The 27,648-nt window shown below is 42.4% G+C and overlaps 1 protein-coding gene across 1 annotated transcript; it reads left to right on the top strand.

The window, feature by feature from the left end:
- The first annotated feature begins 10,303 nt into the window (after positions 1 to 10,303).
- Positions 10,304 to 10,972, top strand: LOC136551823 (uncharacterized). Its single transcript, XM_066543370.1, has one exon. The coding sequence runs from the start codon at positions 10,304 to 10,306 to the stop codon at positions 10,757 to 10,759; it is 456 nt and encodes a 151-aa protein (XP_066399467.1). The 3' UTR covers positions 10,760 to 10,972.
- The last annotated feature ends 16,676 nt before the right edge of the window (positions 10,973 to 27,648 follow it).

Here is a 27,648-nt window from a genome sequence, read left to right as displayed (position 1 = left end):
CGTGGCCTACGCGGTCAGGGCAACGGCGATGCGCGGCCATCGTGGCCTCCATGCGGCGGCCATGCCCTGGCGATGGTCGGCCATTGAACCAGCCGGTTCAGTTCGTCAGTGAACGCGGGTTCGAGCCTGACAGCGAGTTTTGCCATGATGAAAACTTTGTGACCGTGGACTTTCAGCGAAAATTTTGTACATCAAAGTTGAAGTCTAATGTGCCAGCTATAATTCTTGTTTAGTGAACTCGTGCTAATTCGCAACCAAAATTGAGTAATATCATCACAAAGATTGGTTTGCCAGGCTGTCAGTCGATAGGACTTAGAAAATATGTGTTAAGTCTTGAAATGTTGATTTTTCTAATTTTTGTGATCCAATTTCACACATGTTAGGAGCTGAATCAGTTAATGACCCAAAAATAAAAGTTGTTCCTTATAGAAAATACTACAACTTTGCTTTAGTGATCTCCTCCATGCAAGGTCTCTAACACCTAGTTCAAATTTGGTCAAACATGTCACATTTAAATGATGATACACTTCAAAGCATGGCTTAATGACCTAATTACCCCTAACCATGAATATCAAAGTTGTTCATAATGATACTCTAAACATGTTTAGGATAATTGCAAGGTCATACAATCATTTCATGTATTAGCCACTCATAGAGCTATTTAGTGTAATCACATGAAAATGACTTAAAGGCTTGATCATGGGAAGTGACATTCATGAACCATGTTCCATTTGCTAACCTATGTATTGCCAATATATTTTTATGACTCAAATCAACCATTTACATGTATCCACTCATGATCATATGCATAGACACATGGAGTCATGAAATAATGAGAAAAGTTGCATATGTTCAAAGAAACATGCGATAACAAGCAAATGTTGCAGATGTTTCAATTCAATGTTTTAATTGTAAATGCTTGTTTATGAATGCTTGATGCTCATGCTCATGTTATGCAAATCAAGTTATGCAAGGCTAACACCCAAGGTGTTACAGCCCCTCCCTCTTATAAAAATCTCGTCCCGAGATTTGCAAGACATACCATTCTTGGAAAAAGGCGGGATAAACTTCTCGTAGATAATCTTCTCTTTCCCACGTAGCATCTTGTTCACTATGATTTAATATACGTATCTAGACTAAGAAAATTTATAATTTAGAAGCATATTAATATTAGCAATTAATCATATTAATATTTGTATATCAATCACTAAGGTATAAAACATATGTTGCTTTCAAAATCGAAAAGTAGTTGCATGCATATTACATTAACCAAATTAATAATCATTCTATTTGTAAAGTTCACAAGTTTATGACATGACGAACATTGATGCTAGCAAGGAAATTACGTTGCTGCAAATCTAACGGAAAAAGAAGAGACCAAAAAACAATACGAGATTAAAGAAGCTAGGATTGGACTGCAACGATATCATAATTGCAGCTGGTTAACCATGGTGGAGGAAAACAATTATATATGTTCATCAAAGGGTTAATTATGAGGGCCGGGTTGCTATATGGGCACAATATTAACAGGAATACATGATTATCATAAGCATAGGAGAACATAGGATCGGAACTCAAATCATTAGCAGAAATTAGATAGAAAAGAGAAACACCTGCTTGTCCAACCGCCTCTGTTTGACATATCAGCTTGATCATGCGATAGGCTGCTCTGACTCATGGATGTTTGGACGTTTGCTGCCTACTATCTACAAGGCACACCATCTTCTTGCATCCACAAGTGATAGATAGATGATGGCCGGTGCAGCTTCACACAGGAAACGAAGCACGTGTGGTAAATTGGATTACAGCAGGGAGATGGCAACGGCCAGTATAGAGAAGACAGAGAAATCACGAATGTGCTCACCACGTCATAATACGAACAACGGCGTCGTGGAGATGAAAGTGTCGACGGATTCATCACCTCAATTCGAACTTCGACAGCGGTGTAACGAACGACAATGCAACGGCGGCGGCGGCGTGTCTTCATGGACAAAGAGCTCTAGCAATGAGTAGAAGAACGATGATGTACAGCTCGACAGGGCGGCATCGGGCAGTGCAGCGGTGTGAGAGAAGGAGGAGAAAAATCAAATTTACTACACGAGGGATTTCCCAAACTAGGGGCTCCCCTTACGGTAGTTTTGGCGTGCTTTGCCCAAGGGGTTGGTACAGATTTATAGGAAGAAAAACTCCCCATATCTACATCAACTAGTAATATGGTACTAATTGATGTTGCACCCTCCATATTTACTAATGGGCCTAAATAATCATTAAAGCCCATTAGTAAATAAATGTATGGGCCTTTGAGATTTATTAGGATTATTGCACATGGGCATTGAGCATTGGGAAAAATAAGAGATTTATTATTTCCAAAATTAATTAATTTCGTGCATAAAATAATTCTAGAAAAGTCCAGAATTGATATTTAAGCCACGAAAAATACTCCGAGACCTCCGAAAATTTGGGGGAAATCCTCAGAGACACTTTGAAACATGATAAACCCAAATAAAGTATTTGGAGCTCACAAAAATATTGTTGGGAACTTAGAACATAAAGATTAAGGTGAAGGAGGCAGGAATTAAATTCCAAAAAGAAGCTGGAAAATTCCTAGAGATAAATATTCATCTTCTAAACGTATAAAAATATACATTTTGCACATAGAAACACGAGGTGCGACCGGCATGAATGCAAAAAACATGTTTCTACCTTATGATAAATTTTAAATTAATGAAAAATTTTATTTTCCTATGTTTTCAAGTGCACAATAATTCACAAAAAATCATTTTAACTCTATTTTCAAAAGTCGCAAATTTTGGGGTGTTATAGTTGATAGAAAACAAGGATAATCCAATGCTATACTTGTCTTGAACAAAGTGCTCCTGTTTGTCAAAGTAGTACTCTTATTCACCCATGAATTGCTCACCGTCTATACTCGATAATCATAGCAACATACAAGCATCCAGAAGCAATCATGTATAGCAAACAAAAGCTACATATTAGAACAGTACACCAACAACATAAAATCAAGATGAAAAGTTTGCAAAACGAATCTACGTCTCACTACGAACACACAGACGCGAAGATCACAAAAATCAGAGCCAAAACGAAGAAGTTACATAATAAACAAGATTTTCTTTAGTAAAATAATAGATTAAATCTAACCTTGAATTTTAAAAGTTGAAAATATACTTAACAGTAGTATGAACATGTAGATTGCTCAATTACAAACCTAACGCAACTTGAACGGATCAAATCGGAGTTGAAACAGAGATTTTATGGCTAAAACAAGATTAGTGGCAAAACTGTAAATAGGTAGAACTTAATTTTAAAATTAAAATCTGATTTTAAATCTACCTAAGGACTGCAAACATGATTTAAAGAAAAGGTAGGGGCTTTTCAGAATAAAAACAGGGACGGCGGGTTCTATAATAAAAAAACCTGAGGGACTCTTTAGCAAAAAGACTGACCGAATGGTATCAACCGATCTAAGCGGTCGGAACGATAACGGACAGCTCAGGATAGATCTGGAAGGGATGAAAGATGCTGGCGAGGTCAGCGGCGAGTTCCATGGCGGCGCCATGGCCAGAGACGGGTGGCGCTCATGGAATACGGTCTACAGACTATGAAATAGCAAACCAAGGACACCGGACGCTAGAGGAGAGCAAGGCGAGCTCGTCTAGGTAACTTACCAAGGTGCGGAGTGGATGAAAGCAGCACGCGGCTTCGCCGAATAGTTCTCGGTAGCGCTGCGAGCTGGGACAAGGTGGGACGGCTTTGAAGCTTGGGATGGGAGCGGCACGATGTGGGCATCCGGTATTTATGGCCGAGAGCGGCTTGGGGCACAATGCAAGGAGGGGGCATGGGCGGCGTGGACTCCTAGTAGCGGTCATGTCCGGCCCGGTCATGCACGAGGAGGAAGACGATGCAGGTAACATGTGTGGTCGGGCCGTCAGCGAGAGGAGAGAGGGGAGAACGCGGGCGTGGCTGCGCGGCTTGCTGGGCCGCGACTTGGCCGAGCGAGGGGAGAAGAAATGGCCGCGCGTATAGAACCAGGCTGAGTGGAATGGGCTGCTCGGGCCGAAATCAAGAGAGAGAAGAAAAATCCTTTTTCTTTTTCTAAACTAATTTTCCAAACCAATTTTGAATACAAATTCAAATAAATTTGAAATTTGATTTCAAACCACACAATACCAAAAATAATATGCAGCGCCATGAATGCATAAGCTTATATGTAGACCTTATATTTGATTTTAATTTGATAAAATTTATTATTTTTCTATGTTGCATGCACACACTAATGCATAAATAAATCCAATTCACGTATTTAAAAGTGATGCAAAATTTTGGGTGTTACAATTCTACCCCCTTAAAATAAATCTCGTCCTCGAGATTCGGACGATGCTTACTCAAAAGCTGCGAGTATGTTTTTCTTAGATCCTCTTCTTTTTCCCAAGTAGCCTCATCTTTGGTATACCAATTCCACTGAACCTTACACATCTTTATCACTTGGCTCCTTGTAACCCTTTCTGTTGTCTCCAAAATCTTTACCAGAAATTCCTCATAGGTGAGATCTTTCTTAACTGTAAGCTCCTCTAATGGTATCTGCTCCTGTGGTACACACAAACACTTTTTTAATTGGGACACATGGAACAAATCATGTACACCTGACAAACTCTCAGGCAATTCCAACTGATAAGCTACTTCTCCACGTCTCTCTAGAATCTTGAAAGGTCCAATATACCTTGTTGCTAACTTTCCTTTCTTGTTAAACCTTCTCACACTTCTCATAGGTGACACTTTTAGGTAAACATAATCCCCTATTTCTAAAACCAATTCTCTTCTCCAAGTGTCAGCATAACTCTTCTGTCGAGATTGCGCTACTCTCAAGTTATCCCTAATCATCCTTACTTGCTCTTTTGCGTCTCTTAAAACATCTAGTCCAAACACTTGGGTTTTTCCTATTTGATTCCAAAACAATGGGGTTCTATACTTTCATCCATACAAAGCTTCAAAATGTGCTATATTGAGACTCTTCTGATAACTGTTATTATACGAGAACTCTGCATAAGATAAACTCTTGTCCCAACTTGTACCATACTACAATGCACAAGCTCTCAACATGTCCTCTAATATCTGATTAATCCTCTCAGGTTGCCCATCTGTCTGAGGATGATATGTTATGCTAAAATTCAACTTTGTTCCCAATGAACTATGTTCTTGCTGCAAAAAATTAGACGTAAATTGAGTATCTCGATCAGACACAATTTTCTTAGGACCTCCATATGGACACTATCTTCTCCATATATAATTGGGCCAACCTCGGTCCATTAAAAGTAGTCTTGACCGGTATAAAGTGAGCAACTTTAGTTAACCGATCCACTATCACCCATATTAAATCATAACCTCTCTGAGTATGTGGTAACCCCATAATAAAATCTATACCAACTTCTTCCCACTTTCACTCGGGTATCTTTATTTTTTTGTAATAATTCTGTAGGTCTTTGATATTCAGCTTTGACTCTTTGACATGTATCACATAAAGCAACATATTCAGACACATCTCTCTTCAGTTCGTACCACCAATACTTCCCTTTTAGATCTAAGTACATCTTGGTACTCCTAGGGTGAATAAAGCAAGCGAACTCATGTGTCTCATGAAGAATTGCATCCCATATAGCATTAATCTCAGGTATACATAGTCTTTTCCCAAACCACAGAGTTCCATTATCATCCATATGGAATCCTAGTGCCTTGCCAATCACTATGTTCTCCTCTATCTCTTTCAACTTCGCATCCTGTAACAGACCCTTTCATATCTCTAACTCCAATGTAGGCTATATCACCAACTCTCTGCATTAGTGACAAAACCCAAGTTCAGTTGCTCAAATTCAGCACATAGCTCACTTGACATAGGTGCCACTGGCACCTCATTGACATAACTCTTCCTGCTAAGAGCATCGGCAACAACGTTCACCTTTCTAGGATGATAGTATACTTCCAGATCGTAATCCTTAATCAACTCCAACCATCGACGATGTCTCATATTCAGATCCGTCTGAGTGAAAATGTACTTCAGACTCTTGTGATCAGTATAGAAGTTACACTTATGTCTGATAAGATAGTGCCTCTATATTTTTAGAGCATGAACCACTGCTGCTAACTCCAAATCATGAGTAGGATAGTTTAGCTCATGCTTTCTCAACTGTCGGAATGCATAAGCCACTACTCTTCCTTCTTGTATAAGAACACATCCGAGACCTTGACGAGATGCATCACAATAGAAAGAGAAATTCTTGCTCATGTCTAGTAAAACTAATACTGGGGCTGTAGTCAACCTCTTCTTCAATTTCTCAAAATTAGCTTGGCACTTCTCGGTCCACACAAACTTAGTATTTTTCTCCAATAGAGCTGTCATAGGCTTGGTAAGTTTAGAAACCCCTTCTATAAACATTCTGTAGTATCCAACCAATCCTAAGAAACTATAAATTTCTCCCACATCGGTTGGTGGTTTCTAATTCAACACATCTCACCTTACTTGGATCTACTACTATTCCACCATTAGAGATAACATGGCCTAGGAAAGAAACTTCCTTCAACCAAAACTCACACTTTCTTCGCTTAGCATACAACTTATGTTCTCTGAGCTTTTACAAGACCAACCTTAAATGTTCAGCGTACTCTTCTTCCATTTTGGAGAATGCCACTATATCATCGATAAATACCACCACAAACTTATCCAAAAACTCCATGAACACCTTATTCATCAAGTACATAAAGCATGCAGGCGCATTGGTCAAACCAAAGGACATAACGGTTTACTCATTCAAACCATACCTCGTAGTAAAAGTTGTCTTGGGAATGTCAGTTGCACAATTCTTCAACTGATGATAACCAGAACGAAGATCAATCTTAGAGAAAACGCAAGCACCTCTCAACTAATCAAACAATCATCAATTCTAGGTAGCGGGTACTTGTTCTTCATAGTAACCTCATTTAGTGACCGATAATCAACACACATTTTCTAGGGACCATCCTTCTTGTCAACAAATATAACCGGTGCTCCCTAAGGTGATGAACTAGGATGAATAAAACCTTTCTCCTGTAATCCTTTATTTGTTTCTTAAGTTCCTCTAGTTCATTAACCCACATTCTATATGGATGCTTAGATATAGCTGGCGGCGGAGGCTGGTTTTGCCCGGTTCGGGTTTGTAAAGAAGTTTTAGAATATTTTGAGAGACCCAAAGTTTTTTTTGCGAAAGACAGAGACCCAAAGTTTGTAGCAAGATAGAATTTTGATAGGCCAAAATGGCGAGATCCAACCGAGTGCGCACTGCCCACACCTATGGCACAACTTGCCATGCGCACTGGCTAGAACTTGGAAGTCGGCAAGTCGCGCGCAGCTAGCTTCTAGCTCTACACGGCATGCCACTACCGGATTTAGCTTCTTTGTCGGGTGCCTCAGGCACTCGGCAAAGGCCGATATACACTCGACAAAGGGCGCTCGATAAACAGTTTATCGACAAAGACCTCTTTGTCGAGTGCACTATATCGAGCACTCGGCAAAACCTATGCCGAGTGCTAATCTGACACTCGGCAAAGAAAAGTCACCGTGATGGCGAGCGCCACCATGATGGCGGCTTTGCCGAGTGTCAAGATCAATCACTTGGCAAAGGTCGCTGCTTTGCCGAGTGTTGTTGGCTCAGGACACTCAGCAAAGGTGGCAACTATGCTGAGTGCCACCGGCAAAACACTCGGCAAAGGTAGCCTATTTGCCGAGTGTCCTGTCAAGACACTCGGCAAATAGGAGACCTTTGCCGAGTGCCTGGCCCGTGGCACTCGGCAAATCTGTGATGTTTGCCGAGTGCAATGGCCTTTGCACTCGGCAAAGCATGTTCCCAGATAGTCACTTTACCAAGTGTCATGGACATTGCACTCGGGAAAGTGACTGAAAACAACCTTTTTTATTTATTTTTTACATCCCATTCAAACAAACAGAAGATATAAAGTTGCGCGAAATCATGAAACTTCTTCGGAGATTCTTTGGTTTGCAAACATCGTACGTGACAACTTGCGCGAAATCTTCTCAAATTTTTATCACAGCTTCCACATATGATATCTGATATCTTGACAAGTTTCATGATTTTCGGACTTCGTTTGCTTTTTATAGAATTTAAAAACAATTCGACCGCAACTTCGTGGTCATGTTTCGTGAACAAAATGTTCGAAATTGATGATCTGTTCCTGGATACGGCCTCACATTATACTAAATAACATGAATATCATTTTTTCATTCATTTTTTTCATTATTCGAATGACTAGCCGTTATAATTTGAATTATCCAAGAAAATTCAATTAAATGAAATAAATTAAAGAAATATAGAAAAAGTTCGAGAAATGTGTCACATTGGAACATGGAGTACCAGGTATTTGTATGAGGACTGCAGAAAAAGTTTAGAGATCAAAAGTAAAAAAAAATATGGTTTGCTGAGTGTCAAAAAATGACACTCGACAAATCACCACTTTGCCGAGTGTCAGGGGAAGACACTCGGCAAAGAGTTAACGGCGGCGGCCCTTTGCCGGGTGTTTTGGTTTGCCGAGTGCCCGACACTCGACAAATAGCCCATTTGCTGAGTGTTATTGTTTGCCGAGTGCTCGGCACTCAGGTAAACTACCTCTTTGCCAAGTGCCAGTTGTTTGCCAAATGTTTTTTCTTTGACACTCGGTAAATAGCCCCTTTGTCGAGTGTCCGATAAAAAACACTTGACGGTCTGAGACACTTAACAAAGAAGCCGTCTTCAGTAGTGTGCAGCAGAAGCAAATAATCGATCGACACCCATCCCTGCCCCGCCGTAGGACCAAATGACACCATATACGGCCGACTACGGCCTGACACAATTAACACAATAATGGCGATGCTCTCCGGCCGCGAGATGGCGAGAGCGCCACCTGATCCCCGGTCGCCTGTCGGGGCTGCCCGCTGGAGCACACACCGTTGATGCGCGACGGCGACGGCGACGGCCGCATGCATGTCCTCTTTTGTTTCGTTTCCGTGTCATAGCATATAAGCTGTGTAGTGAAACGCCTTGTCGTTGCTACCCACCGGGAGGTATGGTGGGGGCTGGCCGGCCGGCCGGCGCGCCTTACCTTATCTTGCATCTGGGATCTTTTCTTTTCTAGAACACGACGTGCATTTCATTAAGAAGGAGAAAGCAAGCTACAAGCTTGAACCATCCGTAGCCGAAATGCCAGGATTGAGCAGGCTGAGCAACGAAAACGAAAAGAAAACAAGGCCGAAAGAATCGCTAGGGACTACATGGCTGAAAGCGTGCTGACTTAGCTGTAGACCAGCACTAGCAACCCGGTTGCTCGCCAGAAGCGACGATATAGCCGTGGACTAGCACCGGCTGAAAGCGTGCATCTGGGATCTTATATTCGCTGTGATCCCGTTCTTTGTTTTGTCAGTTTGTCTACCACTCTGTGCCGCATGCATCTCGATCGGTAAAACGTAAGGCGGTGAGGATTCGTGTGTATGTACGTTAGTTGCTTGTTGTCTGAAAGTACTGTCATATACAATTACAATACAAATAAATCAGCTTGCTTTGTTATCCGAAAGTAGTGTCCAAGAACAATGGTTGGAGTTTCCTGTCACTTTATTCGTTGAGTGAGACCCATATGTATCTGATATATATATATATATATATATATATATATATATATGTGTTTCTTATGAGAAAGATATGCAAGTTTCCTGAAGTTTTTGTCTGACTGAACTTGTGACCAATTGTTGGAACCGATGGTGACCACCGAGTTCTCGATCTTGGAGCTGGCTTACAGCCGGCCCGACTCGTTACCACGAGGCTGCGCTCCTATAGGTCCCAGGCCCACCGAAGCTACAACATATAAGGTCTTGGGCCTTTTCAACCCAAAAGACTAGCCTGATAGGTGGGGGCTTCTTCCGTCTTATATGTTATGCTTTCCTACCATCACTACATGATGTGGGACTAAACCCCAACGTGGGCCACAAGCGGCAAGCAACTTGACCTGATGATTCTTCTTCCGTTCCTTATTGCCACATACCTACCAAACGGAAACGTGCGCGAGCCCCATCCACTGGCTGTACTGAGATCTCCAGTAACCTCATCTCACGGAACATTGCAACACAAGTTTGGAGCTGTATTTAAACTCGCTTAGTAGCATGATTGCTGTTGCAAACTAAGTTCTCTCTAGTCTCTAGCACAGTAGCACTCTCTCTCTCTCACACACACACACCTATCACCTAGACTGTGCTAGTACTACCGGCCGTGGAATGGAGCAGGAGCTCAACCTTGAGCTCACCCTCTTCCACCCCTCGGTCTCGCCGGAGCCGCCCGGCTACTTCGTCTGCATGTACTGCGACCGCAAGTTCTTCAGCTCGCAGGCTCTCGGTGGCCACCAGAACGCGCACAAGTACGAGCGCAGCCTGGCCAAGCGCCGGAGGGAGATCGCCGCCGCCCTGCGCGCGCACGGGGCGGCCGCCTCCACCACGGGCACCCGGGACGCCGCTGCTATGGGCTCTCGCGATGCCCCCGCCAGGCCCCAAGGCACCGCGGGTACCGCAGTCGTCGTCGTTGAACATAAGAGTGCAACAAGGATGGACGAGCAGAAGGCTCCTGCTGCTGATGCCGCTCCCGCGCCTGCCCCGCCGAGCAACAAGAAGAGGTCGTCTGACTCCAGCTACGGCATCGAGCGCGCCGAGGAGCTGGACCTCTCCCTCAGGCTTTGATTGGTTCCTCTTCCTCCTCCACCTTTAATTCGCCCCGTTTGCTTAGATAATTCGATCTGTATGATGAGTGCAATAATCTTCTTCGAGTGCGTGGAATCTCTGTGACAGTGCTGGATCCATCACTTCCTCATGTAGTTGTGGAGTTATATTCTTCGATCTGATGATGGAACTTATCGGCAAGAACTATTGTCGGTCCATCCTGCTATCCAAAGGGCGTGGTATTTGGTGTGCTCTTCGGTTGTGCCTTGAGTCCTCTTTGTGCGCAATATTTTTTAGCTTCAGCTCTCGCTTTATTTTCGAAAGTGCGGCATGAGTTTTGCCGCAATGTTTGGAGCTTTTTCAAGTGATTCTAAATTGCGCATATGCCATGTCAAACTTTGTTCAGTTTGTGATGTAGTAGTAATGCTTCAACTCCTTTATGAGTCTGCTTGATATATCTCGCTTCTCATGTGTCCCAGATTATTATGATTCCAGTATATCTCGTTGTCAACTAGAATTGTTGTATCTATTGTACTAGTACAGGTATCTATTGTACAGTATAGTTAGCTCACAATAATAAATTTCAGGATCATCATTGAATTGTTGTATCTCATAGGAACTGAACTTCCTAGGATTCCATTGACGTTTTTTCTCCTCGTGAGTTTGCTTGGAAGGCATAACTATCAATTGAACTCCATATATAGCAATGCATTCCATTTTTCCCGGTGAGCCACAGATGCACATCCTCACTAATTTGCCAAAAAAGAATTGGGGTGAGTGGGGGCGGAGGTCTTCTCAAACCTTACACAGAATTCCATGATAAACCCATCTCATACACCTTGGCTTCTCGACCTCATGCTTCGCATAGGCATATCAAGTGAAATTGAATTTGTCCAAATCCTCTGAACATTCAAGTCAAATATATACACTCCAATATTAGGACTTGTCATCCTTTGTAATTAATTCAGTTGATGAATTTGAGTGCTGCATGTAAATTTTCTGAACCTTTTTCATACCATACTCCATGTTATTTTCTCTATCTCTGTCTTCTTCCAAAAGGCAAGTAGTGTGTAAGTCATTTCCTTTTTTATGCAATCGTAAACAGTCTCACTCAAAACTGAATGTCTAGTATTTACATGAGATTATATACCCAACTTCTTGAAACTTATTAATTAACACATATACAGCAGATGCTTTAGTGAGTTTTCCATACATCACAAATACATAGACCACTTACATAAACAAGGTTTATCATGACCACAACATTACAAGATACAAAAGGCACTTCCGAAAATAGAACATATATACATAGGAAAATTAAGGTGAACTTCAGTATATTGAGAAAGTAACAATGCTCAAGGGATTAGTTAATTCTATATACTCATCCATGTAGCTTATAAAACATATTATATATATATATATATATATATATATATATATATATATATATATATATATATATATATATATTTCCTTGGTCCAAAAAAAACATGACACATTGAAAAAATTTCCCATGTCATTCTATCTTGCTAACATGTAACGGATCCATCACATTAATTTAGAGCACTAATTAAATTCAACGGTGGCAACTATCTGTGTATCTGCATGCGTGCACTACCCTAGATCTGGACATCACTGTCGGTTCAAAAACCCCCTTCACTGCCGGATTTTGAACCGACAGTGGCATACCTGCAGTGATGGGGGGTTGACATCACTGTCGGTTCTTAAAAACCGACACTGATCTACAAGTAACAGTGTCGGTTCTGGGCTCCACCCGACAGTGTCTAGTTGAATAACACTACCGATTTGTAGTCCCAACCGACAGTGATGGTTGCATCAAGAGTGTCGGTTCTTGGCTCAAGCCAACAGTGTTGAACAAGTCTACACTATCGGTGCATGGCTCAAGCCGGCAGTGTTGAGCAAGCCAGCACTGTCGGTTCATGGCTCAAGCCGGCAGTGTTGAGCAAGACAACATTGTTGGTTTGTTGATAACCGGCAATGATGGTTCCAACAATACTGCTAGTTCATTGCTAACCGACAGTGATGACACGTTCGTATTTTATTGTTTTATAATTGATTTTAATTGTTGGTCTATCAATATTAAACATTACAAATGTTACGGTTATAGTTCAAATGTTCTTATCCAGATCTCGATCCCTCAACATAAAAAAGAAATGTTCTTGGACTTCATAGATTGTGCAATGCTTCTCGGACTTCTTACAATAATCTGGCGAGCCGCTCTGGGCCATACTGGTCCTTTACTTCACGGATTGTGCAATGAAAAATACTTCAACTTTTTCCAATACCTCGGCTAAGATGAATTTTGCGAGCTCTGATTGCAGTGCAACAATCTCCATGTCTAACAGCCTTTGGTGGTTATATTTCTTGCATTGTCGTTCAAAAAAGATGATATGCAAAGAGGAACAGTAAATTATTTTGTTGAATTATTAACAGACAGAAATAAAATAGGGATTATACACACCAACTTATCAGCTTCTTCCGATTTTCCGCCGATGTAGCGAAGCATTGCCCACATTACATAAAACCCGCATTCATTGTTTTCCGCCGGCTGTGATAGGTACTTCCTCTCCATTTTGACAACCTTGAATGGGACCGGCTTCCCACCGATATATCTTCTTTGGACATTGAGCAACATTAAAAGGAGAAACATTAGAAAGCGGTATGTGTGATTAGAAAATAATATGTTATTAGGATCGCTTACTAATTCAGCACTGCCACCGGTGCATCCAGATGATGAAATGGTTTTTTCTTCGAGTTCCACACCTCGATCAGATTTTTTGCAAGATTAACACAAAATGAAGACGAAATGGTTGCTGCAATCACAGAATCCTAATTATCGAATAATCTTAACAAAAAAAGAAGAATAAAATTAAAAGTTGAGAACACATACTCGCAATTGTAGGCTAGAAGTATGTGGATTTTATTCTTCATCGTGAATTCGTCGAAAACAACAATCAATCTCTGTTTCAGGTCTTCCACGTCACATCCATGGAGGCCTAGACATGTCCTCTCATTGACTCGCAAGGGGTCCAAAAAGCCTATGTAATCCCATTTGCTTTTTAGAATGCAAAATTTTGCTATACACCTACATAAAAATAATGGGAAGTGCTCAAAAGTTAACAATTTGTGTCTCAGGAGAATAGTTAATTGTAATATCGTGCATGTAGGGTATTTACATAGTCCATATTGTCAACATTTGAACATCGAGAGAGCGTTTCTGACATAGCTGGAACAAGCACTCTCACTCGACATCGAACTTCTCTTCTTCAGGATAATGGAAAACATGTGGCGAACGGATAATAACCTCAAAACCAAAGTCGTCCGTCTCTATTGCTTGAGCCATGTAATATTCATGTAACTAGCACATATATGTTGTCAGATTTTTATACTCAAGATCGGGAACCAAAAGAGTACCCCTTTCATACTTCATTATCGGTGTTCCCGTCCCTTGTACATCATAATAGATGTTCACGGCCTCTTCCATGGTTAATCCTGGGTTATCTTCGACGTACTTCTGTATGTTCCTTAAATCTTTATTGTGTATTTCTTCGTCTCTTGTTATAGCGTATTTATTCTATGTTTGCCTTTCAAATTCGGACTTCAACAAAAATGAAGGCGATGAGGCACAGAGATTGAAGAAACTAACACAATCTTCCTTCGAGATGTGTGCTATAAATTTTTCTTTCATCAAGGTGGTAACGTTGCCACTGAACGACCTTTTTCTTTTTTGTTGGTCCATTTTGGGAGCATTAGCGACCGAATCCAAGGACCTTTTCTGCGACTACGAGGATACCCTTGATCTTGTTTTGGGCTGAGGTGGAGGAGGAGGAGGAGGAGGAGGATGACGATGAGAATTCTGTTTTCCCGGTGCTGATGAAGATAGAGGAGGAGGAGGAGTCTCTTTTCTCGATGCTGATGAAGATGGAGTCGGACGAGGAGGAATAGGAGACCTCTATCTTCTCGGGGGTGATGGCTTCGGATGAGGAGGGGAGTGATCTCTGTTGGGAGATGGTGAGTGATCATCGCGGGTGGGCGAAGACTCGCAGTCATCCTCATCATCAGAGGACAATTGATGGTCAAGCTTAATGAAGCACTTGCGCCAGGCCACTTGAGAGCCCTTGTTTTGACCAAGTTTCGGCCTGTCTTCCGCTATGGGGTACTCAATGGGTATCTTATTATACTTCTTATCAAGTATTCTGTCAATGGTGACGCGAGCGTATCCCAGTGGAATTGGGCGGCCATTAATTGTTCCATCTCCCGTAGGCCAGGCCTGGCCGAGCACCACCTTGTCCTTTGTCTATTCCTAACGGATGTACAACTTGACATTAACGGGTTCAGTGATGTCATCCACTGGATGAGGCACATTCGCCTCTTCTTCGTCGAGCGGGGTCAATCCGCAGCTGCTGCGACCCCTAAACTATGGGCTAAAGGTAGTAGGGGTAGAGTTTTGTGGTACTCCTGACCCCTTGGACAACAAAATTTACTCGACTCGCGGTTCAACAGTCACCTCAATCTGTGCTTCCATTCTGTCTTCTATCTCTTTTAGTCGCCTCAAATACTCTGCCTCATGTTCCGCTCTACCCCTCGAGTGGCTCCGGTAAGTGTTAGATTCTTGGGGGAATGCTAGTTTCTAAGGAACAACACCGGTTCTTCTAGTGCGACCAGGGTGCTCCTTAGTTCCGAGTGCTTGGGTGAGCATGTCTTTCTTCCTATTAGAAGTACGAGTCCCTTGCCTCACCTCCTTAGTTGCCTGGGAGATCCTCTGGATGAGTTCACTCATGGGTTGATTTGTGGGGCTAAAGCTCCCATCCTCGGCGTGCCGTACATTCCTCCCTATACAGTATAATACCGATCTGGCCTCCCAATCGGCGGTCTCAATCTGAACACCTTCCTCAGCAAGGCGATCCATCTTTTGAAGTTCTACTTCAAATTCTGACATCTTTTTGGCGTAGCCACGAGAGCCAAGATGATGAGGATTTGTCGCTTTCTGCGAGTTCTCCTTATTCTTCCTACCTAGTGCTAAGTACTCCTCGGATAACCTATATTCCTTGAAATCCTGTCAGAAGTCATTCTGCTTGCTAAACTGTCCACTATCAAAATCTGGCTCTTTATTTTGGAGGACAAAATTCTTGTACAATGTCCCCTTGAAATTCTTAAAGCATGTCTCCATGATTTCTTTTGCTTTTTTCTTGACTAACTCCCTGTCATACTCGGTTGGGAAAGTGAAATACTCTCGGATCTTGACATCCCATATGTAATCCTTCTCACTTTTGGGAACCCTCCACGGGTCATCATCTTTCCCAATCCACTTCTTGTACCTAATCGGGATGAAGTCCCTAACAAGTGACCCAAGGATAGTCTTGTATTTGGTCAAAGCTATAGGTGGTGAGACTGGATCCCTGAATTCATTAAACTCAGTAATGTGCCAGTGTGCATTCCTACTAACAGGAATCTTTGACATGCCTCGCTTGGATCTGGCCTTCTTGCTACCCGAACCCTCTGGCTCCTCGGCTGGCGGAGGCTCCTGCTAGAGACACCAATTAAGTTATGACCCTCTCAATTAATTAGCGTGTGTTGCTATATAGTCACATGATACCAAAGTTACTTGGCCATCTTGTCATTTTGACCCAGATCGAGTAGGCCGGACGGGGTCTATGGCTGCTCGTTCTCACTGTCCTGATTGACACCATCACCGTTTGTCGGATCATGCGGCTCTCCCATCCCAGCGATATCAGCTGCTTCTTGTTGCCGATCTGTTCTTCGGCGATGGGGTAACAGGTGACGATGAGTCATGGCTGTGACATGATCATGGTTAGTTTTGGCTATAGACAACTACTAATAGCATATGTTCATATATATATATATATATATATATGTTTAAAGCAAAGTCTAATAATAAGTCCACATACAACAAAGTCAAATAATAGCATATGTTCACCTAGAACAAATTCATTGTTTGATTGACCACATAAAACAAAGTTCGCCTATGGTTCTACGAAACTAAGCCTACATCAACTTCCAAATAAGAAAAGTAATGACCATAGTCACAAATAAAAGCATGTTATCTTTCCAAGACCAAGGAGCAATTCTCCTAATCTTCACATCTCTAGTGGGTGGCTTCTCTTCAATCTCCAGTGCCAGCGGATGGCCATGGTTTGCATTCATTGGACCATAGGAGGCCGGTTGCCCATGGTTTGCAAGGTAGGCTGGATGACTATAGTAGGCCCTCAAAGCTTCAGCTTCTGTGTTGTATTTTTTATGCAAATTACCAGGGTAGCGATTGACTTGAGCATATCAATCTTCTCAGGTTCAATAAATCCTAGGCACGTGACCAACATGCACTACATACCATGACATGGTTGCCTATACATTTACGTAAATTAGGTTGTCATTCAAACATGATGTATTCTTATAAAATTTAATATATTTATGAATAACACACAACCATTGCAAAGATAGGAGTGTTTGAAAAATAGCTATTGCACATGACCATAGCCTCAGTCCAATTAATATATTAAGTCATCATAACCTTAGTCTAAGTGCATTGAACCCTCTACAATGCATACAAGATAAAGAAAAGTTGTTAGATGTAGGAAAGATATAAATAATATTTTTTTATTCGTTAAAAACCAAATAATGATTTAGAGAGCTAGTTTAAGACTTTTGGATATACTCCTAGAGATGTCTCAGAGTCTTCAGTCTCACTATAAATCCCCCAACCATCGGCGTGAGGTTCTTTCACAACTATCAGTGCAGGCAAGCATCTTTCTAAATTCCAATCTTCTTTAATAATGATTGTTTCTTCCCGCCTGATACTGATCGAACAACCCTTGTTTGCTTGTAGTTAGCCTCAGTCCAATTAACTTTTCTTTATCTTGGCTTTTGCGCAAGCTTGAAACTTAGAAGTGACTAATCAGCTATAGGAATGAGATTTGTGAAAGGAGTAAGAAGACCCAAATCTTTTAGAAATTGGTTGTAGTTGTACTTGTACCTATCTGGTTCATGCTAAGATGTGCATATATTAGTTCTATAGGTCTAAAATATATATACACCATCCTCACATCCAAAAACATTGAGCATCGGTGGCACTACAGACTAGACATTCATGATCAAACTGTATGCTAGCATTGCAATAAAGTAGTAGTAACATAAATTATGGCAAGTAAATTATCATATCAAAGAATAAGTTGTAGTACTTGGTAAATGAAAAGCCTCTACTGATTCAAGTAAGCAGCTGTGGGACATTTCATCAGACACATAGCGGGCAGTGAGCCACGCACTCACTGTGGGGGTGGGAAAGCAGCTGTCCGCGTGCTCCTGAAGGCCTCGACAGTGGGATGGACGGCGTGGTGCTCCGAACGGCGCGGTGCTCTGGCTTGGCACGGATGGCACGGTGCTCCGGCTTGGGGTGGTGGACGGCGTGGGGTGGTGCTCTAGCGTGGGGCGGTGATCCGGCGTGGGGAGGTGGACGGTGTGGGGCGGTGCTCCGGCATGGGGTGGTGCTCCGGCGGCGCGGGGGGAGGGGTTGGCGCAGGGTTGAAATAAATTTGGATAATTTCAACCCGTGCCATTTTTATACCAGTAGCTCATCACTACCGGTTCTGCTTGTAAACCGACAGTGATAGGGTACATCACTGCTAGGTCATTCTCCAAACCGGCAGTGATGTGGTGTAGTAGTTAGGTGTTAAGTAGGATAAGTTTTTGTTTTCTTTTGAACTCCTACTGGCGCAACGGTTAAGACCCCTCAACTTAGCCCCCGAGACATGTGTTCGAGTCCCAGGCGGCCCAAAATTTTTTGTTCTATTTTATAATTTTTTAAGCGGCCTAAAGGTAAAAAAAGTAAATAACTCTTGGCACATATCCTATACTAGCGCAGTGGTTAAGTCTCTGAAATCTGCAGCCCGAGACCCACGCTCAAACCCGAGGGCTGGCACATTTTTTTTAATTTTTTATATATCACTATCGGTTTTCAAAATAAACCGACAATGATAAACAGTATCTCTGTCGGTTTATTCTCATTAATGCCGGTTTTTTGAAACCGACAGTGATGTTTATATATTACAAAATTTCTTTTATATACTGAATAAATAGAAGCATATGTATTCCTATGTTGAAATGGCTTGAAATTTTTTTTCGTAAGCTGGTACACCCAAATTAAGACCCCACACATGATCTTAGGTTTTTCTAATCAGTTTTTTTATTTATTATATTTTTTTGTGTGCTGAATGAGATAAAAGAGGGTGAATTTCATCTTGGACCTAATAGATTTTTTCATCCACCTCAATAAAATTCTTATCCCTAGGGCACATTAGATCCTGTGTAAAAGGTTGGCACCATTCTGGATCTTTTCGTAAGTAGACTCAGTTCAACCTATAATTAATCGGTGTCGTCGCGTGGAAATTCAATTAAACCTCAGAAAGTAGCAAACCATCTCAAAAAAATCTCAAACTTGGTGTTTCCTTCACACGTGGCACGTGTAAGCCAAAGAAAAAGTTTGAGACGAATACAACACCGGAATACCTATAAACCACAGAAACCTTAATAACCTATGTGTATAGTCATGGTTCGTGAAAAGGCACATGTATCTCTGTGAAGCATGTATACTCCGCCTATATCAAAATGGCTTGAAATTTTTTTTGGCAAGCATGTACACCCAAATTAAGACCCCACACAGGATCTGAGGTTTTTCTGATCAGTTTTTTTATTTATTATATTTTTCTCTGTGCCGAATGAGACAAAAGAGGGTGAATTTCATCTTGGACCCAATACATTTTGTCATCCACCTCCACAAAAATCTTATCCCTAGGGCACATTAGAGCCTATGTAAAAGTTTGGCACCATTCTGGATCTTTTCGTGGATAGACTTAGTTCAACCTATAATTAATCGGTGAGCCTATGTAAAAGTTTGGCACCATTCTGGATCTTTTCGTGGGTAGACTCAGTTCAACCTATAATCAATCGGTGTCATCGCGTGAAAATTCAATTAAACCTCAGAAAGTAGCAAACCATCTCCGAAAAATCCCAAACTTGGTGTTTTCTTCACACGTGGCACGTGGAAGCCTAAGAAAAAGGTTTAGATGAATACGACACCGGAATGTATATTTTTAGTTGCCCAACAAATGTTACACGATTACATACATGACAATAATTAAACACACAAAGCGTACAAATTAAAATTAGAACCCAATTAAACTGACCTTGAAACCAACCTAATAAACATTAATTACTATCGGAATCACTGCCGAGTTCGATCGGGCCACGTACACTAACATGCCTCTATAGCCATATATGGTAAATGATGTCACAGATTATGTATCCACTTGTATCGATGAAGTCCAATGCCCGTATGAGTGCACTCTCTCATGCCTCATAATACCGAAAGAATGGTTGGCCATAGATGTAACCTACTGAATGACCACTACCCCTATTAGTAGTCCTTATGCAGTACTGGCATCCTTCTACAGTGAGCCGGCCGAGGTTACCATTGTAGAAGTCCCAATCATACCCGAGTTGCTCCATAGCTTGGTATAGAATGGCCCAGAAGGCACATGCAGCATAGGTAAGGTCCTGGAGTGCAATCTGCATGCGGAGAAAACGAAAAAAAATTAGAGAATGTTATTACAATAATAAACAATAAATAACCATGACTCAGGTATAAGTGACCATTTTACCACATCCGCATGGTTGTAGCTCGCAAACCATTCGCTTGCTTGCGGGACGGGGATATCACCAGCATTCAAAGCAAGTGCCTTGAAGTGCGAGAAATCAGGCACATCATAGCTAACACGTCGAAGTGCCTCTAAACATATGCGCACGGCACTGAATTGGGCGCTTATCATGTCCGAGCTCTGTCTTTCCATCTCGTGGATATGGTTCCGATGATTTGCACCCCTCAAAGGGATGGAAAACTGAGTTCACACGTCCATAGCCGACCACTTGCATTAGATGTCATGTTCTCGACGATGTCCGAGATAAAGAACCAGCTAAGTGTTGTTTGCAGCCAATCTATTGGGGATATAGTCTGCGGCATATATGTATGTAACAATGATATTAAACTAATTACACTTATTTGTTAGCATAAAAAACAAAAGATGTTGAAAAATATTTCATACAATAGCTGGAACAGGGAACCGTAGAATGGCCTCATTAGGAGCGAATGACTCATCGCCAGGGTGGAAACCTGGTTCTTGTGGTGGGGGAGGTCCGTTGTTCATACCACCTAATCACTAAAATGCCAAAAAAATATGAACATAAAATATATGCACAAAAAATTCTTCCAAGTAAAATGTGGCAACATAATTAAATATAGATCGAATGCAAGGAATAAGAATATATATAAATGTAGAATGCAAAGAAACATCAATATAAATATAGATCAAATGAATATAGATAGAATATATTGGAGAAGACAACATATCAATATAATTGAAAACTACAGGAGTCATGACCAAATCACGTAGAGAGAGTGGATTTCTTGAGAAGTGAGAGTGAAACGTGAGAAATGAGACTGTGAGATTTCATGGGTGGGTGGGATCGATGTATGTGGCTGGCGGTTTGTTTTATATAGGGGACATGGACATCACTCCCGGTTTTTAAGTAGAACCGACAGTGAAGGTGCATATATGTAAATGATATATTTATTTAGATAGTACAGTGGGAAAATTTTAACAACAACAATATATTTATTTAGATAGTAATGAAATACATCAAAAAATAACAAAAATATTAGAAATAAATTACATATACGATAACAAAGACCTTACACTAAAATTTCATATACGATAACAAAGACCTATTTGCGTATAGGTCAATGTTACAAAAAATGTGTATCAACACATTATAATGTAACCACCTCAGTAGCATTCTTCTAGCACCAACTAGGGCAAACAGCAGCACCGAGGTGGTCTATGAGCTATACCGGTTGGAGATGATAAGGTGGCATCGATGAATCCGCCTTGTCTGTACATGGCCTTTTTCCAGATGCGCACTGCAACGGATGGCTCTGTGAACCTCGTAGCATCTCTAATCTTTAGCGTTGCTCTATCTTCAGTAGCATTCTTCTAGTACCTCTTGTGTGCACCATTTTGGTGGACTACGACACAACACAATATCTATGGTTTGTTGTGAGAGAAAAATGTTGTATCATGGCTGATAAGACCTGGCTAAAACCAAAATGCATGGAGAGGCTAGCTCCTGACCGAGGGCCATTTTATAGGGGCTAGCAGTCATGGTACATATTTATTTCTAAACTAAAGTTGTCGGGGTAGGTGGGAGCAATGTTCCAACTATTGTGGTCAGTGGGAGCACTGTTAGCATGTGAGGAGCATCTACATATCACTGTCGGTTTTAGTTTAAAACCCGACAGTGAATGGAGTTATCACTGTCGATTTTTAACTCTAAACCGACAGAGATGAGGAATTATCACTGTCGGGTGAATCATCAAACCGGTAGTGATGTGGGTGTAGCAGTAAAGGGTTAAGTAGGATAACTTTTCCAATTATTTTGAATACCACCCACTGGCTCAATGGTTAAGACTTTGTAGCTTAGCCCCTGAGACCCGTGTTTGAGTTCCAGGTGGCCCAAATTTTTTGTTTCAATTTTATAAATTATTAAATGACTTTGGGAAATTGCTCATCACTGCCAGTTATAATTCTATACCGATAGTGATGAGGAACCATCATTGCCGGGCCATTCCTCAAACCGATAGTGATGTGGCTGTACCAGTTAGGGGTTAAGTAGTATAACTTTTCCCTTCCTTTCGAATTTCTCCGACTACCTCAACGGTTAAGACTCCACAACTTAGCCCCTGAGACCTATGTTCGAGTCCTAGGCGGCCCAAATTTTAAATTTTTTGTTTCAATTTTATAATATATATGTCTAGACTTCCCATAGAAGGACATTGGGGCGGCCATTCTCTTCTGAGCTACTACTAGTAGTGAGGGATCCATAGCTCCTTGGCACTGGGCTGGGCTCCTTCAAGTATTGCGAGCAGGGACTACAAACTGGTTGGGGACCAGAGGCGCCGAGGAGCTGTGGATCCCTCACTACTAGTAGTAGCTCGGAAGAGAATGGCCGCCCCAATGTCCTTCTATTGGAAGTCTAGACATATATATTTATATTTATATTTAGCTGGTGTTTAAATTCAGAGAGTAAAGTTTAGAAATGATACGTCGGCATATTTGCTAAGTTGGCAGAGTATTAATGAGGAGGAGAGAGGAGATGAGAGTTTCATCAGGATCAAACATCCTTCACGGTTATGTGCATAATGATTACATAGTTAACAATAATCTAACTATCTTTTGGTGCATCAACAATGAGGGCCTCATTGTGATCAAGCCGTACATAAGCAGGTTCATCACCCTCTTGAATGATAGGTAGATGTATGTTCACCCCGAATGGAGGCATTTCCTGATAGCCCCTGTAGTCTTCATCGTTCATCACTCCATCGACATCGACAATCTTCCTTTTCCCTTATAGGACTACTTTTAGCCTTCCTTTTGTCTTGTTGTCCCTTGCATAGAAGACTTGCATAACATCTCTTGCAAGGATGAAGGGGTCATCTCTGTATGCGGTCTTAGTGAGATCAACGGTAGTGAACCCTTCGCTGTCAGTGTTGATTTCCTTAAGCTAGACCCACTGGCATCGAAAAAGAGCTGCCTTCAATGGACCATAGGCTAGCTCCCATATCTCCTCTATGAAACTATAGTATGTCGCTTGCACATTGTTGTTTTCGTCGTGAGCATCAAAACGAACACCACAATTTTGGTATGTGCTCTTTCCATCTTGCTTTTTTGTGTAAAATGTGAATCCATTGATCTCAAACCCTTGGTACTTAAGATATGTACTCTAAGGTCCCTTGGCTAAGGCATCCAGTTGATTACCCAACTTTATTCTAAGCAAGCGATGTCGCAACCAGTTGACAAATTCCTCCTTATGTTTTTTATCCAGCCAAGCCTGTGACCTGCTCAGATATAGAGTTTGCAGCGATTGCCTATGCTCATTAATGTATGGCATCACACCCTCGGCTTGCTAGAGAACAGCGAACTATGCCTATCTAAAAGAAACAGGGTCGTCTACTGTAACAGATTTCTCCCTAATCGTTCCTTTGCCACGTAGTCTTCCCGCGTGATGAGATTCTGGAACTCTGACCCTTTTCATGTCCAGATAATATGTGCAGAACTCAATAGCCTCCTCCGTTGACCGTCCTTCAACTATGCTCCCTTCTGGCCTAAATCTGTTCCTAACATACCTCCTAAAAACTTTCATCAATCTTTCAAAAGGGAACATCTGATGTAGGTACATTGGGCTAAGGGCTCTAATTTGGTCAACAAGATGAATGAGCAGATGCAATGAGATATCAAAGTAAGTCGGCGGGAAATGCATTTTAAGCCTAACGAGAGTTTTGGCTATGTTCTGCTACAGCTGCTCTAGCGTGGACACATCAATGACCTTTTTTGAGATTGCATTGAAGAACGAGCAAAGCTTTATGATTGGGGCATGGACCTTTGGGGGGAGGATACCACATAGGGCAATAGGGAGCAGCTGAGTCATAATGACATGACAGTCATGGGTCTTCATAGGGCCATAGTTGAACTTGAGTTCTCTCATGTTCACTAGCCTCTTTGGGTTCACACAGTAGCCCATCGGGACTTTGAGTTCATTGATGAAAGAAATAAGTGCACGCTTTTCTTCCTTCTTCAATGCCATGACACAACCAGAAGTTCGAACTGGCCATTCTCTAGCTCCACGAGATGTAGCTCCTTCCTGATTCCCAAGTGTTGCATGTCTAGGTGTGTGGCTAGTGAATCCTTTGATGTCCCCCCGATGTCCATCAAGGTGTTAAGAGTGTTAGCGCACATGTTTTTAGTGATGTGCATGGGATCAAGACAGCGGCGTACACTCAGAAATGGATAGTAAGGTAGTTTCTAGAATATAGATTTTTTCTTCCAAACGCTCCCATTAGGTTGCTACTGCATTGTCCCCCTTCCTAAGGACAACCTCTAGTTTATTGAGTTCTCGAAGTATCGCAGGCCCGTCTTGATATTTTAGAGCTAAGCGTTTCTCAATAGTACTATTGAAATCTTTTTTGTTCCTGCGGTAAGGGTGATCTTTAGGTAGGAACCTACGGTGTTCCATATAAACTATCTTTGAGTTATTTGGTAGATTACCAAATCGGTGTTGTCCAAGCACTCGACACATCCAGTATAGCCTTTTGTCTTCTCTTCAGACAACGAACCTCGACCTGGCAGGTCGGTGATTACAGCGATAAGTACTCCCTTGATCATGGCATGTTCCTTTTTGTACTCGTCCCAAACATCTGGCACACCCTTTTCAAACATCTCCACTAGTTCATCAATCACTGGTTCTAGAAATACATCGATGTCATTCCCAGGTTGTCTTAGCCCTTGGATCAGTAGTGGCATCTAGATGTACGACCGCTTCATATAGACCCAAGGTGGAAGGTTGTATATATCAGTAGTGGCTATGATTCCTTCTAACCTGGTCGAAAGGATTCATCCCATCTGTGGTCAAAGCAAACCAAAGGCGCCTTACCTCTCCACCGATGTCCTTATAGAACATAGTATTGATAGTCCTCCAGTCATGCCCATCGGCGGGGTACCTCATCATTGTATCTTTCTTATGCTCTTTGCCATGCCAGCGCAACAGCTTGGCTGACTTTGCACATACAAACAACCTATGCACCCGGGGAGCTATAGGGAAATACCAAATGACCTTTACAGGACCTCCTCTGGTCTTGGTACCCTCATCTGACGGCCCATCCTTGTACCATGGAGCTTCACACTTGCGGCACTTGTCTAAGTCTTTGTATTTTTCTCCACGGTACAATATGCAATCATTGGAACACGTGTGGATTTTTTCAACCTCGAGGCCGATGGGGTAGATCATTTGCTTGGCCAAGTATGTCTTTTCTGGCAACTCATTTTTTTCTAGGAGCATTTTCCTTATTATACCTAACAACTGATTGAAGCCTTTATTGCTCAATCTGTTTGTTGATTTGAACTCTAACAGTATGATGTCGGCTTCCAGTTTGCTCATTGGGCAATCCCTATACAATGGTGTTTTGCCATCTTATCTCATTTTCTCTAGCTTTCTCAACTGTCTTTTACTAAGACATCCGGTCTCTACATTACGTAGTAGCTGAGAAATGCCATCGTTATCCTCGATGTCGTCAGCTAGCGTGTTCCTAGACACATTATTAACTGTGGCCATAGATTCCGTATTGACACCGGGTTCCTCGTCAGCATCATGGATGGCTACGTCAGGCATGTCCACATCATCATCATTTTCCTGTAGAACATTCACACCAACCTCACCATGCATAGTCCATATCATATAGTTTGGCATGAACCCCCTGGTAATCAAGTGCGATCATATAGACTCAATTTGATGAAAGTTCCTATGACTCTTGCAATTTTTGCATGGGCAGAAGACATGGTTTCCATTCCTAGCATGGGCTTTGGCATCGGTGATAAACTGGCTGACGCCATGCATGTACCACTTGTCTGTAGGCACTGACATCTCTCTCTACAGTATTGTAGGGGCCACTAAAACTCCATACGGTAAGGCCCTCCACGTGCCTCTAGGCATCGATAGCGGTATGGGTGCCAGGATTTACTGTACCAGGTAAACATAGCGAGACTCCTCACAAGCCTCTAGGCATCAAACAGTATTTGTAGGTACCGACGTCCACCATCCCTAAAGAAGGCAGCATGACCTCCCCATGCATCTAACATTCTATAGTAACATCAACAGTGTTGTAGGCGCCTACCACTATCTTGAACCCACCGGTGTGGGCAACAAGGCTCGGTAGGCATGGGCAACAAGGCTTGGTAGCATACGTACCCTCACCCTCTCACTTGTAAAGTCATCCCCTTCATCTATAAAAAGGGGTGCGCTTCCTCCAACAAGGAGACCGATTGATCCAAGCTCAGTTCCTTTAGATTCATTAGTCCAATAGCTCACAACCGCAGAACCGCCAGGTTCATACCTCAAGCACCCGCTTAGCTCATAGCGGAGAACCCATCGCTCTCAGCCCTTCCGACTAGAGCCAACCAGGCCTGTTGTACACCCCACATTTCTCCTTCTTGTTTGTAACCCCACTACAAATTTCAAGCACCTGGGCTCAGGAATAAAGTCACCGACCAACCCCGACTGGATGTAGGGCACGTTGCCTGAACCAGTATAAATCCTGTGTCATTGAGTGCTAGGCCACCTCCAATCACAATGTATAGCAAAACTACAAATATTCACTAGTTGGTCACTTTCTGCACCAACAGTTGGTGTCGTCCATGGGAAAGATGTTGTACGTTCAACACTTTTTTGGTCATCAGATGGCCCATTTTTCCACCACCCCCACCATGGCGGGCTCGGGCGATACGATTCGCTTTGACTCATTAGAGTTTCCCACACTCTGGCCCACCGGGATGTGGGTTCCACCCGTCTTCGAGCCATCCCAGGCCTTCCTCTTTGGAAGGTTGGACTTCGTTGCTGACCGACTTGGCGTACTCCACCTCCATGTGGGTTCCACCTCTTCGCCAGGCCAACTTCCACTCGGAGGTCCTCACCTTCGAAGTGGTGGACTTTCTAGGGTCCTACCACGCCATCTTGGGGCGGCCATGGTACGCAAGATTCATGGCGATCCCCAACTACACCTACCTCAAGCTGAAGATGCCGAGACCAAACAGCATCATCACCGTGAGTAGTGCCTTCTCGCACGCCTTTGCGTGCAACTACGAGCACTACGAGCTTGCCACCGTGGTCGCCAACTCATGGAGTCTCCATCCCAAGCAGTCCTAGACTACAACAAACTGACCTCCTCAACGGCCTTCCGCCTGCTTGAGGAAACCAAGGCAGTGGGTGTCCACCCC

The sequence above is a fragment of the Miscanthus floridulus genome, chromosome 4 (assembly GCF_019320115.1).
Source record: "Miscanthus floridulus cultivar M001 chromosome 4, ASM1932011v1, whole genome shotgun sequence".
Taxonomy (NCBI): Eukaryota; Viridiplantae; Streptophyta; class Magnoliopsida; order Poales; family Poaceae; genus Miscanthus; species Miscanthus floridulus.
This window is presented reverse-complemented; position numbering and strand designations above follow the sequence as displayed.

What these genes read in the sequence shown, in the direction of transcription:
- LOC136551823 (XM_066543370.1), top strand. Translation starts at nt 10,304, where the DNA reads ATGGAGCAGGAGCTCAACCTTGAGCTCACCCTCTTCCACCCCTCGGTC.